Source organism: Nilaparvata lugens, chromosome 7 (genome assembly GCF_014356525.2).
Source record: "Nilaparvata lugens isolate BPH chromosome 7, ASM1435652v1, whole genome shotgun sequence".
NCBI classification, from domain to species: domain Eukaryota; kingdom Metazoa; phylum Arthropoda; class Insecta; order Hemiptera; family Delphacidae; genus Nilaparvata; species Nilaparvata lugens.
The window spans coordinates 48,638,161-48,660,697 of NC_052510.1; the positions used below are offsets into that span (position 1 = coordinate 48,638,161).

Here is a 22,537-nt window from a genome sequence, read left to right on the forward strand (position 1 = left end):
TAAAATAGAACTATACTTTAATGGTACTTTTACAATGTGGTCGCTGCCTTATCCTTCAAGGAGCTGGTGACACTAATACCACAGAGAAATGATAGAAAAATTATCAAAAGCTATATTTCTCTATCTTTTCTCAATGCTAATACACAATGGTCTAAATGCTACCAGAATAAAATGTGGAACGTGTATGTGACATGATAAAGAATTTTTTTAATTCATAACTTGTCATATTAATGTCGCTTTTCCACTGATTTTCAAATCAAATAATTTATTTGCCAATCATAAATAAAACAGATACTTCATACTTATACAGAATTGCAGTCAATACTCGAACTTAAATTTTTAATTGGCGTTCCCAGCAAAACCCAAGTTTGAGTGCTAGCAACAAGTACCAAAAGATGTCATTTAATTAATTTAAAAATAAATGATGATTCGAAATTTTATTCAAATAGTAGAAATAATAATAATTATTATCGTAATATAATATCTGAAAATGTAACTTAGTGGAAATAATATCAAAGAAAAAGTTTTTTAATAAAGTAGATTCTAGTGTCGAAAAACAAGTACCAAAAGATGTCATTTAATTAATTTAAACATAAATGATGATTAGAAGTTTTATTCAAATAGTAGTAATAATAATTGTCGTAATATAATAATTATCTGAAAATGTAACTTAGTGGAAATAATATCAAAAAAACGTTTTTTAATATAGTAGATTCTAGTGTCGAAAAACATTGTTACTTCTGATCCAACCCTCTATACTTTTAGGGCCGTTTGCACAGTGACAGTTTAAACTAAATTTCATTTTAAACTGGAATCAGGTCTAGTTTGTTATAATGTGTTTCATTTTGAGTTTAAGCCACCAGCTGATTAAATCGAGTTTAAGCTTTGACTGTGCAAACGGCCCTTAATGGCTGATTTATTAAATCTATCTGAAATTAATTGGTGTGGCAAAATATTTATGAATTTGGGCCTATTACTCATACTGTCTGCGGCATACTGTTATTTGTTCTAGGAATGCGGTAATGAGATAATGAACGGAAATTATACGACGGAATGTTAGTTCAAAGAGATTTTGGCAAGAACTTTTATTCTGTAATTTTCTTTCTCATGTTTGAGTACTCTTAAATTCCAATCCTTTTTATATGTCCTTTTTATAGGATAATACCCAAAGAATTGATATTAAATTAACAATAACTAAATTATCTCTACGTGCAATAAAAATCTTCAAATTTTTCACGATTTTTCTAATTTTTCCTGAAAATTGCAACAGTTTTTCCTAAAACACAACTAAAATCGCCAATGATTGGAAACGCAGAAACAATGCGTGGAAAGGCGATGAGTTGACTAGTTTTGTTGAGTTTTGTTAGCGTAAAATAGAGCGTAACAGGGCGAGCGAACCAAACAAATGGATTTCACTCCACACTGTCAACATTCCTAATGAATAACATCAATGCGCCCCTTCTAACTGAAACTGACATTTTAAAGTGAAACTGACTCTAGTTGAGTAGCTACGCGTCATTGCACGCATTCACATCAGAGTACTTTATATACTCTATATTATAGAGTATATATTCTATATTATACTACATTCTACTATACTATATACTCTACTCTGATTTTTATAGCTATTTATTACCATCACTGTTACACCTGCAAATGCTTGAATGCGCAATTGCTACCTGTCTCTATGTTGTGTGCACTGAACAAATACTATCCTCTTCATGACCATTGTATAGACTCTGCACTGTTAAACACTCCATCTCTCTCTTTTAGACATCTTTTTTCTCTCGGTCACCTCTTTTTTCTCTTTCTAAATGTGCGACCACAATCGTCAGCCAGTTAGCCCACTTTCTAATTTGCAAGCATTTGAACCGCAACTATATCATCTATCGTCAAATTAAGGTGCAAAACAATCAACCAACAGTCATTTAAATGGATCTCTATATTATAAGGTGCGAATAAAAGCGATACAATGAATAGAACCGCCAGTGGCAGTTCAAGGATAGTAGGCCTATATAGCTTATATTATTACTATCTATACTATCTATATAATATTCTTGGTCGCAGTTCATCTCCCAAAATATCGCTGTTGTGATACATATTCACTACTTGGTTTTGTATGAAGCAAATAGATTATTACGAAATTTAAATTAAGATGATTACATAATGCAGAATACTATCTTCTTAAGCATTCAAAGTATTAAGTATAAATATATTTGTGATGGATTTATAATGTGGTTTATTCAATAAAATGTGTTCTACCAATTCATGTGTTCCCCAATGGGGAAACGCCCCATAATAGAAAAGTATTCGAATTGGAAATCAAGAGCGCCCAAACATGTGAGAGAATATTACAGAATAGAAAATATCTTCAAATCTCCAAGAAAGTACTGGAAATAAACATCGATATGACAAGTGATAGAATTTAAAAATAACTGCAGATTACTGAGAGTTGACTTTGCTAGAGCCAATCACAAAATATCCACTGTGCATTCAAAAATAGTTCTGCAAGACACTCAGTGCTATGAGAATTGCATGACTTGAAAGTCAATGCATCGAAAACAATATTGAAATGGATCTTTATTTTGCTTCAAGATCTGGGTCATTCTTATTGATGGGGCTACAGTAATACATTGTTATAAATACGGCGAAAAGCAAAATAGATATGGGGAATGGGAATTGCACAGCGTAAGTGAATTATATTCACAAATACTGTATATTCAAGCCTGATTACTGGATATAGGTGTTTACGCGTACCAATACTGGTTGAGAAATAAATTTAGGACATTATCAAATTAAAACACTCAGTGCCGGTTAAATTTTAATCGTGATTCATTTCTAGAGAACCAATCAGATAAGCCTTCTTTTCGAAAAAAACCTTCTCTGATTGGATCTTGTGAAATTAATCACGGTTAAAATTTAACCAGCTTTTGAGCAACCGGGCCTCAGCCTCAAACGAAATGAAGTAGAACTTCTCAAGAGAGAATTCTGGGATTGATATTATTGAGGGGGAGGGGATAGCGTATACCTCTCTCTGATTGGTTATTGGCTGATTGGGCTGTTGATTGTGACTCCCACTGTTCATAAGTTGCCATTGAGCAATCGCAGTGTTTCAAGCAAGAGGCCGACATTTTGAAGCTTGCGTATTGTTCCCTTGAAATTCAAACTAATTCACGGTTCCATCTAAATTACACTATTTGAATCCCTACTTTTATTATGAATTTACTACATCCGTAAATATGAATTTACTATATTTAATTTACTAAAATTTATATTATGTAATATTATATTATACTATATATGAATTTACTAAATTTACTATACCGTAGATGAATCCAATCTCAACACATTTAAGCGGAATGAAATCGCAGATTCAAGATTCAAGATTCAAGATTTTATTCGCCATTAAGTACAGTACAAGTTTATCTTATACTAGCGTACAATAGGTCGTAGTCACTAATCTAATTAAGACTTATATTACAGTCGAGTCAAAAAGAATTAATTAAAATGAGCATATTATTCAATAAGCTGTCAAATAGTCATAAACATTAAGTATGCAAGAAACATAATTAACATGTATGCATGTTGAAACATAAATTACAAACATAAAACATACTTAAAGTATAAATCAGAAAACATTTATTAAAAACTATTGCTGATACATCAAACCATACCGGTACGTCAAACTTCTCAAGTCATGGGCGAGAAATTCTTCAATTGAATAAAATGCTTGTTTTTTCAGCCAGTATGATACAGTAAGCGCAAATACTTTATATGGCAGGTTTCTGATTGATTGAGGTAGTTTATTGAACAAAATATATTGCTGATACTTGTGACTTCTGTGTGACTTGTGTAGCCTGATACTTGGAGTTACTAGGTTTTCTCGGTGTCTGGTCTGATACTCATGTTGATGGCTATGTCTATGGAAAAATTTCATATTTTTTTTTACATATATTAAATTGACATAGATATACATAGATGGAAGGGTCATTATATTCAAATCTATGAAGCTGTTCCTACATGTTTCCTGACTCTTCAAACCAGCAATACAACGAATAGCTCTTTTTTGCCATACAAATGCTTTTTTCACCTCACTACTATTACCCCAAAGTCTAAGACCATAGTTTAGTTGCGAGTGGAACAAACCATAATAAGTAAGAATCAAAGTATCACAACTAACGCAGGATTTTAGTTTTCTTAAGAGAAAAATGACTCTTGATAGCTTTTTGCATAAGTGCTCAATGTGACTACACCAGCTTAATTTACTATCCAATACAATGCCTAATAGTTTGACAGGTTTCATACATGTTTGGTGGATATCGTTTAAGTTATTTCTAAGTGTGAAAATTATATTTTCTGTCTTTCCCTCATTGAGAACCATGCAATTCGCACTATACCACTCTTTACAACTTGCAATTGATGCATCTAAACTGTCCACCACATTGTCTACACTCTTGTTGGCACTAAGAATGGTGGTGTCATCAGCATATAGCACAGAAAAACAAGGTACATTATCATTAAAATCATTAACAAAGACCAAAAACAGAAAAGGTCCAAGGACTGAACCTTGCGGCACTCCAGCCAATACTTTCTTTGCTTCAGATCTTTCATCATTAAGTTTAACAATTTGATATCTATTGCTAAGGTAGTCTTCGATCAATTTAAGCTCTTTGTTTCTGACCCCATAGTATTCAAGCTTCCTACAGAGAATATTATGTGGTATAATGTCGAAAGCCTTACTCAAGTCTAGCATTTTTCCCCCTACAACCATTCTCTTTTCAAACTCATCCAGGATGAAGTTGACTAGTTTTTCAACGGCCATTGCAGTTGAACAGTCAGGTCTGAAACCAAATTGGTTTACATTCAGCAATTTGTTGATTGAGAAGTATTCGTACATTTGATAGAAAATACAGGCCTCAATTATTTTGCTTATGATAGGTACAATTGCTATTGGCCTGTAATTTTCTGGTAATTCTCGATCACCTTTCTTGAAGATTGGGCTGAGCAATGATAGTTTCAAACAATCGGGGAATTGACCAGTGAGTAAGACTATATTTATCATCAGAGTTAATGGTGTCAAAATTGATTCAATTATATTTTTTAAAATAAAATTCGATAGACCAAAACAGTCTTCACTTTTTGAGGAGCTTAAATTATTCACAATGGATATCACAGTTTCAGGTTTGACCACTTTAAATGAGAATTCAAGAGTGCTGCTATTAATACCCTCAGCAAACTTAAAATTATGCAATAGTTCAGCATAGGTCACCGAAGATTGGTTTAGATCTTTGGATACAGTATTTGGCACATTAACAAAGAAGTCATTGAGTATGTCTGGTGAAATATTAATTTTTTGAGGAGCTGAGTCATTTCCTATTTCCTTCTTTACAATTTTCCATGCTGCTCTACTCCTATTAGAGGATTTACAGATAACATCATCATTTGCCATAATTTTCGCTCTATCAATAGCTATACAATATTGTTTTTTGTAATTCTTAAATATAACTTTGGCATTTTCAGTATTAGTTATCTTCCAAACATTATACAGCATCATTAGGTGCTCCCTCATGAGCTTTAATTCAGGCGTGTACCAGTTTTTCTGACTAGATTTAGACTTTGGCTTATAATTAATTACAGGACAGTGTATATCAAAATAGGACTTTAAAACATTAATAAACATAGACATCACAGAATTTGTATCACAGACATTGCATATGTATGACCAGTTATAACTAGAGAGACATTTTTTGTAGTTATTAAGCCTATTAGTTGTAATGAGACGTCTTTTATGGATTTCTGTCTCATTGTTATTATTTTTAAAATTTCTGACAATATCTACGGAGAGATCAGCAAATATACCTGCATGGTCTGATATCAGATCCTGATCATACAGTTTACACTCAATACGTTCGGACTTGACACATGTATATATATTGTCCAAGCTTGCTTTTCCTCTTGTTGGTAGGGAGTGCACGTTATACAGATTAAAGGATCTCATGACATTTAAAAATTGTTGGATTTCAGGTCTATGTAATTCAAGAATGTTAAGATTAAAGTCTCCAGCAATTGCAATGAAAGAGTAGGATTTCTCAGTGATATAATTTAAAACTTCTTCTAGCTTGCTGAGAAAGTCCTGAATATTGGAGTCCGGTGTTCTGTATACACTTATTATTATACCTTTATTGTGGACGAGTTTTATGGCTGATATTTCGAAAACCTTCTCTACGCAAAAGTTACTAACATTCATAGAACTATATTTGATTGAGTTTTTGACTAATATGGATGAGCCACCATGTGTGAGTGGGGGAGACCTGCAGTACGAGGCAGCTAGGGTGAAACCACTTGGAACATAAAGTTTAATTTCATCATTACTAAGCCAATGCTCATTGATACACACAACATCAGTAGAATTATCTGATAAGATTAGCTCTAGTTGATTTAGTTTGGATCTTAGAGAACAAATATTTATTAAAAACATTTTTATTTTCTTCAAATTTGTTGTTTTGCTTTTGTTTGTTTCTAAGCTAGGATAACCCTTGTTGTTTGGATTCATACAATCACTATCACTTCTACTTGATCTTATTTCATCAGATTGTGCCCTAAAAAATGATTGACGTTATTGTGTTTCAAGGGGATTGGGTCAAGAACTAGTTCCGTTGTGTTGGCTAGCTGATGCACCAATTCTAAAATCTTTTGAGAGACAAACTTTTTGCCTAAAGAGTTCAAATGAAGGCCATTTGATGTATGGAATCTTCTTCCTATATTCGTTATATTAACAAATGAAACATTTTTAAATTTTTTGCAAAGAATGAAGTTCTCGTTGTTTGCTCTCTGGACTTCCTTGTTGATCGCAGACCATCTCGGCAGGTCATGCCTATGAGGCACCGAGAACACCAGCACATGACCTCCACGTCGGCTCTGCAGGTCGCGTAGTTTACTTCTAAGCGCAGATTGTAGCTCCTTCCTCTCATTGCAGGCTATATCGTTTGTGCCGGCAAGAAAAACAAGCACATCATTGGCGTTCACCTCACCAGTCTCCTTCACCACCTCCCTGAATCCTGCTCCAGGTTTAATCATGCTTGAGAGTGTATGATTCTCATCTCTGAAATGTTTATAGACATCTCTCCCTTGGCTATCAGCGTAAAACTGAATATTGAAAGTCCGAGTTCTAGTAGACCTTTTTTGCTGCGTTTGAGAAACAGGCGCCGCAGACTCGCGTGTCCGCGTTCTGTTCACAGTAACTCTGTTTGCAGGCAAAGCGAAACGCGAATCACTCCTCCCCAACACTGCGAATCTATTTTCAGTTTGAACTGGTGGATTCGAAGTACAGCTTCTCGATTTAAAACTTTGTTTGGGTGTAATAAAATCACCTATCTCGGATGCTGGTTGAGATAAGGGTGGAAATTCACTATCTGATTTCAGAAGACGAATAATTTCATTTTTTGTTGCTAGTTCCTGTCTCAATGTAGCCTGACTCGTTTTCATAGTTTTTATTTCCGATTTAAGGGATTCTATTTCTTTATCAGTTAATTCTTCGCAATGCAGAGAATCTTCAAAATCAAGTTTTCTTTTGTTTTTCTCTACTTCTAAGGAGGTTACTAACAACTTATTTTCCTCAGCCATATCCCTGAGATATTGTTGTAAGTCGTTATTTACCTTCATGGCCGCGTCGTATTTGTTGAAAAGGGACGTAATTACAGGCACCAAATCTATTATTGCTTCGCTTGAATACTTATCACATATCACTGATAAAATCCCATGAACCGCTACTGCCAATTCCGCTACATCTTGGTTAATTAGGTCGTCCTTCATATTATTTAGGCTTTGATGTATGTGACTACTCGCCTTGTCACATTCATTCCGGGTCCTAGTCATTCTATCCCTTGGTAAGAATCACGATCTCAAGTGATGAGAAAGAAATAAAAGGATAGATAAGATAGGAAATGAAGGAAACGCCAAGAGAGCTATCAAGGCATTGGATGAGATGAGGTAGCTCCTGAAAAGAAAGGCATGAGAAAAGGTGAAATGAAATGAAAGGAAAAGCACGGTGATTCTGTTCGCTAAAAGCAAATTAGTACCTAAATAAAAATTTTTATTCAATATTTATTTTAATTCTGCAGTAGGCCTAGCTGATATCATTAGATGGGCCAAGTCCTGTAATCTTTCATTCAGTTCGAAATATAAACAAAGCAAAACTAAGAGATAAGAACACTCTCACCCAGCTGTAGCAGACGTACTTCGAATTGTATTGTGTATATAGATATTGTTGTATTGTGTTGAGTACAAAGTCCAAACTGCTATCTTCTGAACATTTCGGCTCTTCTGTACCAAACCTAACCTCACCTTTGAATATTATGGATTAAAATCACTATAACTTATAAATTATCCAATAAACAAATCTGATACTTATGCATAATATCAACAGCACACTATCACAACGAACTGGTCACAGTTTTGGTAATTCAACTTCCTGGAACAATCAAGATCGACTTCGAAACACAGAGCTAACAAGTACTCAGGTATACCGTTAGATTATTTTCAGACATGATAATGTAGTATTTTGTAAGCGGAAGAAACACAACAGAGTGTTAGCACAACAAGTGTAAATCATGACAACGGTAATGATGATGATAAAATAATGAAAATCTCAGAGACAATATTTTGCAGAGTGGGTCACTCGGAACTGGCCTATCACCAGCTCATAGGATATGCTAACAGCGCATCCTGTTCAAGGAAACAATGCTCAACCAGGAGTTACAGGTATACATACAGACACATCATAGACACAGAGGAAGTAAAAGAAAGAAGAAGAAGGAGAAGAAAAAGAAGAAGAAGAAGAAGAAGAAGAAGAGAAGAAGACGAAGGGGAGGAACAAGAAAAAAGAGAAAAGAAGAAGCTGGAATAAGAAGAACAAGGGAAGAAAAAGTTGGAAGAAGAAGAACAACAACAACAAGGAATGAAGGAGGAGGAGAAAGAGAAGAGAAGAAGAACAAGGAAAGAAGGAGGGGTAGGAGAAAGAGAAGAATAAAGAAGAAGAAGAAGAAGAAGAAAAAGAAGAAGAACAACAACAAGGAAAGAAGGAGGGGAAGAAGGTAGAGAAGAATGGAGAAGAAGAATAAAGAGAAAAGGAGGAGAAGAAGAAGAATGATGAAGAGGATGAGGAGGAGGAGAAAGAAGAGGGAGAAGGAGAAGAAAAAGAAGTAGATGAAGAAGAGGGGAAAAAGAAGAAGTATGAAAGAAGGACAAGAAGAAGAAAAGAAGGAGAAGAAGAATTTTGAAGAAAAGAAGAAGAAGAATAAGAATTGGAAGAAGAAGAAGAAGAGGGTGGAGGAGGAGGAAGAAGAAAAAGAAGAAGGGAAGAAGGAGAAGAAGGGAAGAAAGAGAAGAAGATGAAGAAGATTATTGGAGAGGAGAGGAAAGCAGTTCAAATGAGCATAAACAATTTAAAATTATTGTTTAGTGATGCTGAGGATAATAACAGTAATTGAAATTACTCATCATGAGAGAATAATAATATCAAGGCTTTATTAGGATAATAAAGTGTGTTGCCCATCCTCAAGAAAAGTGTATAGCTGTATATAATAGCTATATACTATCCTTGGCCCAACCCCTCAACCGATAGATGAGCAAATATAACAGCATTTCGCACCACAGAATCCCAAGTATTAATTTGCCTTGAGAAATAAAAACTAAAGCCTTAGAATTGAGATGAATTTACTTTGTCAAGTCTAGAAGAAATAAGAATCAGCCTTAATGAAATGAAATGAATTTCTTATAAATATTTGAGTCTTCCATTTTTTGTGATTATAATAATCCCACAATTCAACAGATGTTGAATGAAGCATAATTCTTCCAACAAGACAAAAATCCTAAGTGGGATTATTATAATCACAAAAAATGGAAGACTCAAATATTTATAAGAAATTCATTTCATTTCATTAAGGCAGATTCTTATTTCTTCTAGACTTTACAAAGTAAATTCATCTCAATTCTAAGGCTTTAGTGTTTATTTTTCAAGGCAAATTAATATTCTAATACAAATATATTCTAATACAAATATTCTAATATTCAATACAAATTAAATTCTATTGATGTTTGATGATACACATAATTCCGACTACGTCTTTTTATTAAATAATACTTATCTTCTCGTATTTGGACAACATTCAATATTCAAATATCAATTATAAAAAGCAAATAAAAAATGAGAGAATAGTTGTCATTCTCCTTCTACTCCTTTTTCTCCTCCTCCTCCTCCTCTTCCTCCTCCTCTTCTCTTCTTGTTTCTCCACTTCCTCCTTCAGCTTCTATTCCTCATCCTTCTCCTCTTCTTTGTTTTCCCTAAGCCTCTCTTTCTTTTCAACCTAAAGTGAATAGAGTACCAATAGAGTACAATAGATGTCATAGAGCTCTTGAAAATTTCACAATAGGAATGAAGAGCAGAGACAAGCAAATAGTAAAACAGTATCTTTACTGTATTTTTTCTTTAGGGCTACTTATGAACATAAATAAAAATAGAAATCTAAGTCCCCTTTTTAAAATTATTTAGTCACAACATGTTTCGGGTATTTTTGTGCCTTTATCAAGTGATTAGTATCTTTACTCTATGGTAAGAGTAATACTCATCAATATATTTTTTGGAACATGGATTTTCTTCTTCTTAAAAAGCTTGTAAGTCTCCGATAGTATACAGAGCACAGAAAATACTATGAAAGCTCTACTAGAAAATCGAAGTATTTTTTATCTACAAGTCATTGATTGAAAATGCTTTTATTGCATTACTTTCAGTTTTATTTTGACATCATTCAAATCCGGAATGTTTAGTGAAGATGTTTCAATAACCCTGCTCCCAGAGATTCTCCACTTTCTCATTTTCCAGTAGAAAAACCAACAGGTTACAACTAATTCCAAGATCAATTCAATTTCTTTGGTAAGCGCAATGTTACTAATTGAATTAAAACTGGTACTATCGCAATTAAAAACGTCGATATAATTCCAATAGAAATTTCAGCGACTTGCACACCATGGGAAACATAACTGGCCCAGAAATTAAACCGGCTTGACCCGGCCAGCTGAGAAGTAGCTTTTAAGCTCATTGCAAACACTGGCGAAAAACTAGTTTCCTGTTGTTTTATCTTTAAAATTAATTTCAACGATGAATCCACAGCTACCCGACTACTTTCTCTGATTACAAATGATGCCTCGAGGCTGCAGAAGGATCAGCACAGGATAACAGAATTCACCACCGAGAGTCAAATCTCCTGAAACAATCCGGCTCCTGATATCTTCTCAAGCCGCTTAGGGTTTTATGCAGGTAATACGTACTCCATTTCAAACAGAACTGTAATGGTACTTAGAATGCTGGATAACATTTTCTATGAATCCTCAAACCCACAAAATGAAGGAGGAATGTTGGGTTGGTTTTTTGATTTAAGTAGTAATACAGTAATTATACCCTTTCACCTTAAGTAAATACAGTACTATTATATTCTGATGAGGAGAAAAAGTATAGCTTGTTTCATAGATGGAATAAAAATGATTATACTCTTTCAGGCGGCCATTCTAAGTGGGATTTGGGAAATTAACCCATAAGAACGTTTTTCGAATCTACTGTCATACAACTATTTAATCTAAACTATTTATCGATGGGAACTTATTATTTTAAAGATTATGGTTTCATGAACCATTCCGAACTGCGATGTATCAACACATTTTTTTTAACGACAGTAGATTATTCATGTAAATAAACGATTTTATTCATTTACTGACTGGAGTGCTTCCGAGCGTCAAGCGTTTGCGGCAAGCATTTATGTACTTGAACTCAATGAAAAAACTCCAGTCAGTAAGTGAACAGAATCGTTAATGTAAAAAATATTCGACTGCATGATGTTTTTTTTCAAACATCAGAATAGTGGAATATTATATCAAAGAACTAATTATCTGAGAACTATTTTACCTGAACTAAAGTATGGATCTCAGGGTCACGAATCAATATGATCACACAAATATTAGACAGCAATTCTATGTATACCAACAAAAATTCACACTAGAGATGATATCTGGAATGATAGAAATTTGATATAATAAATAAAGAGGAGCGAATGTGAATGTGAATTTGAATTGCTGCCTTTATTTAAATCCTACGAGGTTAGGACGTAGCCGATCCTCTCCTACACTTAACCCTTCAATACAGTGAAGTTAAATCAATGGAAGAAAAAAGCTAAAACATGTGAAAAATTGACGAGAGCTTGAGGTTTTCTTTCGGCAGGTACGCGTGTGGTCAAAGCTGGAATATTTTCTATTTCTGTTACTTTTCAGCCACTTCAACCCTTACGATTCCGGTGTTATTTGACTATAATTGACGCGAAGCTGTGCGTGCGTGCATGCAATCGATCGAACCCAAAGCCAACAGCCTTCATCAGTCACCGCTTTCATAATATTCTCAATATGCGTGACTTCATTAACAGTTCTGAACGCGTAACAATTATTGTTACTTGGTATTGTTCGTTCTCTAGAGATATATAGATGAATTAAAGTGATGGGTCTATAGATGATATAGATATATATGGGCCCAAGGATAGTATACAGTATTCACTATAATACAGTTATATACTATCCTTGAGATGGGCCGACAAAGGGCTTTCTTTCAACTGCAACTACGGGAAACGTCTTATGGGTTGACGAGTTTGGAACTTATCTACTTCCTAATAAAGTAAAACTTTTGTTTAGTTGATGACATTAATATGCAGGAATGAAGATTGGAGAATCATGCACGTCTGCAGACTACAGGAGCATTGATTAAGTCCAAGAAAGTATTCATTTTGTTTGAATAATTCCTTCGATTTGAGAGACTGGAATACAACTAGATTCAACAATTTCCATCGAAAAATGTAAAAGAACCTATCAGTTAAAGATGTTTAAAAAACCTATTTTAAAAAATGATATTTAGTTTAAAAAATCATATTTGGAAAAATGAATGATTTATATAAATCGTGTTCAATTAACTCAAGATATACTACTGTATGCCTACATCTATTTTATTAAAACTTCTTGTTGGTATTCTATATTCTCTAGTCTATATTTTTTTAAATTGAATTCAATTATTCAACTTAGCCATTCGTCATCTGCAGGAGATATCAACTCACATAGCGAGACAGAAACATCTACAGGTGATATGAACTGACTGTGAGAGAAAATTCAATTAATACAAGATATTCCAATGAACAAGTAGATATGCACTCACACAGACATAAACATCTTGAGGATATATTAACTCGCATTCAATTGATCAAAGGAATATTGGCAGATATAAACTCACATAGCAGCGTCTGTAGGATAGATACATAGACTTTACTCGCACTATTTAAATAATTGGAAATTCAACAATTTTTTACCCTATTGCGAAACATTTGAAGCAAATAATCACTCACATAGCCAGACGTTGCCCTGAGGAGCCGGTGCCCGCTGCAACAGGTGCAGACTGAAGTGCAGCCCGGCGAGATCCTGACGCAGCGAGGTGCTGTCCATGGAGAGTACGCGCTCTGGCAGCAGAAGGAGGTGGTCGATGCCTTCCTGGGGGCCGCAGCCGCCGCCTCCACCGCCTCCGCCACTAGAAGACGCCACCGCCGCCAACATATCCCACCACACACACTGCCCCCACCCCTCAACGCTGCATTACTGCATCACTCAGCATTGCAACTTGATACAAACTGGTATTTATCCGTGCTACAAACTCAATTATGCACTTATCCCACTGTTTCACCTAAATACGGTTTCGGTTTAAACAAAAGTACACAGATTTAACAACTCAAACGACAATAACTCTTGTGAGGGAAGATTGCCTAGTATTTTTTGCACGTAAACCAACCGATTCACAGGAGAGAAATTGACTCACTTATGTTTTTATGCTCTATATTCTTAATTTATGTTCAATATGATTTGCGCGTTTCCCCAACAGATTCACAGGAGAGGAATTGTTTCACTTATGTTTTTATGTTCAATTTATGCTTTATATTCTTCTAATTCAGTACCAAAGTTCAGCTACACAAGATTAATAACATTAATTACTGATACAGACCAGAGATTGTTTAGTATTTTTGTGAAGAAGTATGAGAAAATGAACAAAAACACTACAGCATTTGTATCATGTGCGGGATTGTTGACATCAGATTCTCATCAATATTCTATGTTATTGAACTGTTACTGACAAGAAAGTCCACTATAGTGAGGTCCACGTTATAATGGCAGTAGATGAAGATAGAAGAATAACGATGCCGATTCTCTGCATCAATTAATTATATTTCTACACTGTCAAAAACATAATTGGAATCGTTGTGGACCTAGAAAAGGATAGTACCACCGGCTATATCGAATGATAGACAAGGATAGTAAAACCAAAGTTGATCAAATACTGTCATTATAACGTTGACCTCACTATAGTAGGCTAAACTGTAAGTAATAGAATATAATGAGGCAAAGGTATTTACTTTTAAAAATAATTGCTTATGTCTCTGATAGTAGAATGTTTGTCTACATTTACTATTTAAAAATGTTTATTACAAATCTACATTTTCAAATTAAATTTTCATGAACCTCGTGTTGCAGAGTACTACAAGAAATTACTATATAAGATTTTCATAAATTTGCCAACGATTTACAATAATTTAGTCACTAGTGAGAAATCCATTAATAATTTGTCCACATCAAATGGCAATCCACACTATTGACTAATACTATAAACTCAGAAAGGTTGGCCAACAAAAAATTAAAGATTAAGTGGATTCAGATTTTTTCCAAATTAAGAGAAAATGCGTCCAATCACGAAGCATCCAAGAAGAGTAGTAAAACAAATTTCTATCAAGAGGATTAAAAACAATTTTGATTTTTCTATTATTGCTACAATTTTTATTGATATTTTGAGTATTATTTGGATATTTTGGTCACATAAATAAGTAGTGTAGTTATGTTGTCATATAATAATAATTGTGAGGGTATTACTTGTGTTTAAACATTTTCTTCAAGGAAGTAGCTCTATTATCTTGATTGAAGTCTTGTATTCTCTCTATCAGTATAAATAGAGTACTGTAACTTTGTAGTATGACAAAACTTTTCATCAACTTTTCGCAAGTAAATTTGAGAAACAAACGACAGCAAAGTATTTTTACCAAGTGAAGCGCCCAGTAGTGAAGTTTTGCAATTAACCAAACCGAAGCTGAGCATTTGTCAGAATGAGAGAGAAGCGTGTGCTAGTCAGGCCAAGCTCTGCTTTTCTCAACTTTAGAATTAATTTTTTGCTCACCGAAAATGTCTAAACAGCAAACTGGGTTCCAATAGCCGCTACGGCACACCTCGTCATCCGAGAAAGTTCGCTTCATCTACGTTTCTAAGAACCTAATCTCACCACCAACACTTTTTTATTTTTTTAACGAACACAAAAATATCCTAGCTATTAAACTGATACATATTAATTTTGTAGGGAAAATGAAACAATGGCAAAGATTGAGAATGCTCCCTTCATCTACGTTAGTGGCACCTAATCTCAACAGTCACCAACACTTATATCGATATTTCTTCAATAGTTCTACAATTCCCGACCTATCCTAGCTATGAAACAAGATAATGGATTACTTTTAGAGGGAAAATATTCAATGCCACAGAAACTCCAGCTTCAATAATATGAACTGTTATTCATGATTGGGGTTGTAAAGAGAAACAGTCTCAATCATGAATATTGAGAGCCAAAATTTACGAGTAGTAACAAAATCTGAAGGAATCTACGAGGAGTAGAAACAAAATCTGAAGCGATAAATTTGTTAGGGCTAAATTGAATTGAGATTAAATGGAGTTAAAATTAAGTATAAACAAATTCATAGAATGGGGCATGAAAACCATAAAACCGTAGAAAATTATCTTTTTTCATTAGGGCTACTCTTGAATAGAAAGAATAAAAGAGAATCTGAGTACCCTTTTTTTAAATTGTTTATTGTTTTCTTTTATTTATTATGTAAGTACTGATTGTAAAATGTTATGGCAAATAAACCAATTTCAAATTTCAATGACATGTTTCAATTTTTGACAATTTTATTCAATTACTTGATAATGGTATTATGGCCGAAACATGTCGTAAATGAACAATTAAAAAAAAGTACTTAGTTTTTTTAATTTTTCTTTCTAACCATAGAAAACTACAAATTTTCATGAAGTATTGAAATATCATAATGTGCACATTATCAATCTTTCAACATTTCATTGCTATGAAAACATTTCTTTTTCACGGTTCAATTGGATTATGTTGTTTTTTTCATATGGAATGGATAACAATAACATAAATATTTATAAAAACTCAATCATTTATTATTATACTACCAACATTTTGGATTAATATTTTCCTAGTGATCTCTCAAGAGATTGAAACATCAAGTGCCGGTTGCACAAAATCATGTTGAATTTTAATCGTGATTAATTCCACAAGAATCAATCAGAGAAGCCGTCTTATCAAAAAGGCCTTCTGGGATTGTTTCTCGTGAAATTAATCACGGTTAAAATTTAACCGGCTTTTGTGCAATCAAGCCTAAAAATTCAAACGTTCAAAATGGTACTACACTAAAAATCGACAGAGTACTAGGAAAGCTCGCCTGCATGCCCTAATTGTGTTAACAGAGAGGAACAACTATCGTATTTGTTGTTCATCTCTTGAATGGTCTACTGTACACTGCCAGAAGTACTTTATATCTGTACTGCACAATATACTACTATAGTAGATAACTTTAAATTGTCGGCATTCATTATAACCAGCATCAATGTTTCCCATACAACCAATGCTGACAGTTTGAAGTGAATTTTACTACAGAATCGATTGGAAGAGAAACGTCAATCAGATGGCAAACAGACAGACAGGCGGTCCCATTGTGGGGCCATGTATCGGATTTCGACATGTAGTCTGGTCCCTATGAAGGGCCACAGTGAGATTCACTTTAAACTGTCAGAATTGATTGAATGTGCAGCATTGATGTGAGCATCAAGGAATGTTGACAGTATGAAAGTGAATATGCTTTCGAAGGGAATCAGGGACGGACATGTGGGTGAGTCTCAATGATAGAGAGAGAGAGAGCGTGAGAGAGTGAATGAGAGAGAAAGAGTTGGAAATGGACAGCGACCTTATCAAGGGAATGCGGGCTTATCGTTGTATCATATTAACTGGAGACAGAGATGAAACAGACATGCTCCAGACATAAATAAGAAATTTCAAGATTTAACGCCAGTTGAACCATGTGATAAGAATAGTGAATTCAATTCAAGGCAAGCAGACAGGAAATTCAAGGAAATCAGACAGGGAATTCTTCAAGTATAGGTTGCAATGAATGTTTTCATTGAATTAAAAAATGTTTTCATGAATGTGGAATAATTATAAATCCTTCTTGGCAAATGGAATTTAAGAAAATCTGACTGTGGAAAGGACGAAAACTAAATGTAATAATGTATGGGAAAACGGGCTAACCCCAGTATCAACAATTCAATTATTTTTGACAATCCATGATCCAATTCGTTTTATTGAGTGGCTTTTGAAGAGAATGATTGATTTATTCATCACATGCCAGGTCTTGAAAGATCTATTGCATTATAACATTACAATTATACATTGCAAAATTACAAAATAATAATAAATTAAAAATATTATTCTAAGAAGATTAGGATAAAAAAGTGATCTATTAAATAATTATATAAATCACTCACATAAAGACCTCAATTAAACTATTAAGAAGAGAAGAGAATAATTCCTTGAACCCAACCATGGAAAAAACCGTGATCCAAAATGAAAATTGAATCCAATTTTCGATTACATTAATACTTTCAATGTCACACAAAATCCTTGAGTCCTAAAATAAAATATAATAATAGGAAACCTAACCGTAATAGAACAAGACTTAAAATTTGCATTCATATAATCTATCCAGCTATGTGGAAGATTAATAAATCCTTCTTGGCAATGGAACTTCGTGCTTGACAAATTTCGTGAACAATTCTTCTCTCTGTGTTTTTTCTAATTATAATCAAGATTGATAATGTGACAAAATTATCAGGTACCTGACTCCAATCCTCGATTTTCAAGGGCATTCAGTATTATCACAGGTAGAATATATCTGTACAGGTACAAATCACAGGTTCTTATCAAGGTAGATAAAGCAAACAAAAGAGATGCTGTATTATTTCCATAACCCAAATAAGACAAATTTTCAGGTTATTATGGATAGATTACTTTTATTGTCCCACTAACCAAATAAGACTAATAGTATTGTCAAGCACTGATATGATTCGATAAATCAACAAATAAGACCAATAATATTGTCAAGCAATGATATGATTTGATCAACAAATAACAACCAAAAACGATGTTTTTGTTGGCCAATACTGCACAACTAATAAGTGTGTTATGCATGCAAACGGACGTGTTTTTCAGCGATCAAAGAGCGCAGATAAACGCCGCTTACAGGTTGTTTGCATTAATTAGACGCACGAATTGCAATTGAAGTTCAAGGACGTGAGACAAACTCACCGTTTAGACAACAAGCTAACCGGGTCGGTCGGTCGGTCTACTATAGGCCTACTACTGTACAGTGTACAGTACTCAATAGCTTTTCATGTACCACAATAATTAATACTGTACCTAGATATCTCACCACACGGTATGGGGGTATTCATGTACCAAAATAATTACACCTAAATATCTTTCCACTTGGTGTGGCCAATGCTGTTTTCATCCAAATAAGCATACAGGTATAGCTAGGTAATAATTAATATCTTTATATCTTTCCCCATGGCCAATGCTAATTTGAACTGATAAGCGGACAGGTATAACTAAGTAATCGAGTTGAAAACAATGTTAATTCTTTTTGGAATTCGTCCTAATGATAATGTGGTTGATAGATTTTGGGAAGAGGCACGGTAACAGAATCACATAATTCTAATTGATATCTGAAGATTAATTCAATATTAATTTAAAAGAGGATTTACTCATTGTTTTTGCAATTTGTCCTGTTGTTACCAGATAATTGAAAGAGGTGGCAGAATCACACCAGAAGTTAATAGATTAGAAAGTGGAGGTGGCAGAAATTAAAAATAATATATGGAGATGAATTAAATATTAATTTGGAGAGGAGGATTTACTACTTGGGAACTCTTGAACTCTCTATTTCAATTTTATTAGACAAAATGCTGTAATCCTTCTTGAATTCACTTCCTAAAGATTTATAAAAAATATGATAAATGATAATAATGGAAGTTTAGCATAATAACTTTGAATTTGAAATTCGGAGGTGAAAAATCTAGCGGTGTTAGAAATATATCATGTGTCGTTACAGTGAATATTACAAACTGAAATAAACTTTTTTCATTATTTTACAAATGGATATTTTAGGTAAATTTGTCAAGGAAAAAGTGAAGATAGCCAATCAATTCTTTAAAAATTGTTTGCTATTGAATCTATGACTAATTGGAGTTATAAAAAGAAATCTGACAAGTGAACTGATATTCTAAATACATTTGGCAGCAAATTGAAATTATTTTCTCAATAATATTATTATCAGTTATTTTTTCTCAACTTGTGTTCATTCCTAGTAAAGCATCACTGTGCAGCCGGAAATGACACATTGGAAGAAATATTCTCATCTGAATCTAAGCATCATGAAAACAGTAGGACTTGCAGAGAGTTGTAAATAGGGGAGAACCAATTCTAAATTTGAACTGTAAATGACTGTTGGGAATAAACAGTGCTCATTTCGATAAAAGCGTTTTTGGCTTCAACTGAATGAGACTAGAGATGTTGAAAGTGAAGATTGGTGACGGATGAAGTGAAAGATTTTGTTCATGAATGTTCCATTTAAATTTTCTAATATGCAAGATGCAATGCAAAACATGACTCAAGATTTATTATTGACTGCTAAACAGGATATAGCACAAGATAAAGATTCTACCAGTAGTTAAGTCATTGCTTCATAATTTCAAAAAACCTCTAGCTGAGAAAATTTATTCAGATGCAGAGAATGAAATAATAATATTAACATTTTATTTTTGTAACAGAGGAGCTACATTGGATAAGTTTAGTACATACACGTGAATATAACTCATTATTATGGGATAGTCATAATGTCAATAAAATTCACATAAAAAAGACTTTGCTAAAGTAAAGGTAAAGAACAAAATAATTGAGATGTTGTAACAGAAGACTATCAAGAATTGATGTTAACTTCTTCATAGAATTTAGATCTACTGACTACTAAAACTAATAGACTTTTACAACTACTAGGAAATTTTCTTCATAAACTCTTGAAACGAAACATTGGGCTATCGTGGATGAAGTCACTTCAAATTAATAGCACTGCAATTATTTGACAGGGGGATTGTATAAGGTTTTATTATCATCAAAGGTCAGAAATAACATTCCACTAGAAGCAATCTAAGGTGAGTGCTTAGTCATTATCCAACCACTACAATCATTAGGAACTCAGCCGGAGGATACATACATTATCTTTATCTTTATTTTGGCGACTGCTGGCATAAGTAAGAACTTGAGAGCCAGCAGTGAGTCTACATTATTAGATTTAACATTGGACCAATAGTTGAACAAACGATTTTACTACTGTATTTGAGATGAAAGAGATGAAGAATTTTAATTGTTGGAGAAGAAAACAGAACTTTAATCATGAGATAGGAAGCGCAGCATAGTACAACCAATTATTCAATGAACAAGAAAAATTGTCTTCTATAAATTGTCTGGAAGTATCTTAATTTTTGTAAAGAAGAGTTTTTATACTAGACTTGTGCATGGATTATATAAACAGGAGCAATGTAACATACTAATAATCCTCAATTACTTTTTAGGGGTACGTAATTTGTGTTTCAAATTATTGCAGCACAACAGAAAGTATTGTGATGACATTAAAGGGTACTTGATAAATTTTATTGTGTTCCAGCAATAACAATAATCCAAACAATTACATGCATTTAACTACATTACTGATGAAGATAATCCATATGTTTACAGTTATTTATTTATTTCAAATCTTGTAACTTCTTCTGATGGGAATGATAACATTTTAGAAATTTGAATCTGAGAGTAAACAAAGATTCATAGATGTTATAAATAAACCTTCCTGTATTGTATAAACATACATTCCTGTATTGTATTTAGGGATGAATCTTCAACAATAAATCTTGATACAGATTACAGAGTGTACCAATGTTGCGATTTTGGTAGAAAGGCAACTCTTCTTGGAAGCTTGTTCAACAGGTAAGATTTATCAAAACTAGTGAACAACATAAAAACGCATAGAATATATGAATCAGTGTTATGAAGTCAACATAAAAACTAACCTATAACTTCTAGAAACAACAAATCCTGTTCGAAAAATGCCGCTATCACAATACTTTACGGGAATAACTTGGAGCACATCACTAACTATATCAGCACCAGCAATTATTATTTCTAAACCTAGGCACCGATCGAAAATAGCACAACGAGGAAGACCTAAACCCGCTTTAAAATAATGGTAACAACGGAGTCAACCGTACACCACTGCGGTCGGCGGATAACTGAAGGAAGTCAGCCGGTCGACATATTTTCTCGCGCCGACAAACGCGACGCCGTCTGGCGGAAAGAGGCGAAACTAAACGCAAGTCTCCGCGCCGCGATTATGCACTCAAGTTTACTGAGATTTACTGTCAGCATTGTTTGAATGGGGTGCATTGATGGAATCAACCAAGATCAGCTGACAGTATGAAGAGAGACACGAAAAACGACAAGTCCCCAAGTACACACACAGTCGCATCACATGCATTGAAGAGTTGCATGGTGTTTATGTACTTCCCACGTCTTCCCGTCCAGACAATTTCTTTTTCATTGCCCTATACACCGCGCCATCATCCACTTTTTTCAAAATGAAAATAACTTAAATAAAGTACTGAAGTTTACTGCCTACGTTGGCTGTCTCTATCGACCTCTCATTACCATTTTAAAGCTGGATTGCATCTGAGTCCCATATGACATTAGGGCAGGATGGCTTCACGGGAGGTTCAACACAATATCAGAAGAACGTTCAGAGACTATATCCTTGAATAAAAACGTGAGATCATGTAATAAAAATATGACGTGTGATCATGTGATTTTATGGTTATGAAACTAAGCAATTTTATATCTAGTCATGGTGTAGCCAATTCTTCTGAACGTGTTCTACAAAATTCTCATATTAGTATTTTTTCCTTTTCATGTGATGATGCAGTCGAATAGGTAATAACATACCTACATACGAACTATGGAACCGAAGTTTATTCAACAGTGCTAGGTCACAACCCCCACCAGTATCAATGCGACAGTATTTGAGAGCGGTACAACAATTCAAATGTTTTGTTGACAGGCTACTCATATTATGATGAAGTTTTGATGATCATTTTTCATTAATGAACAACGTCTTATATGATCGTCTTACGTCTTCATCAACGTCTTATATGATCAATGAATACTATATCATTACAAAATTTAATC

The 22,537-nt window shown here is 33.9% G+C and overlaps 1 protein-coding gene across 14 annotated transcripts in view; it reads right to left on the reverse strand.

Annotated features, from left to right (window-relative positions):
- The window catches only part of LOC111052973 (MAP7 domain-containing protein 1), a 331,750-nt gene that overhangs the window by 260,318 nt on the left and 48,895 nt on the right, over window positions 1–22,537 (reverse strand). For 3 of the 14 annotated variants that reach the window (XM_039432957.1, XM_039432951.1, XM_039432946.1), the window contains exons 1-2: window positions 21,370–21,578; window positions 13,431–14,040 (exon numbers count right to left, since the gene is read on the reverse strand). The exons of 10 other annotated variants lie outside the window; for them this stretch is intronic. In XM_039432957.1, the coding sequence (XP_039288891.1) occupies window positions 13,431–13,635 (205 nt within the window). In that variant the 5' untranslated portion in view covers window positions 13,636–14,040; window positions 21,370–21,578. Of the gene's footprint in view, window positions 1–13,430; window positions 14,041–21,369; window positions 21,579–22,537 lie in introns of those variants that run through there. One more of the 14 variants, XM_039432953.1, reaches the window with a different exon arrangement.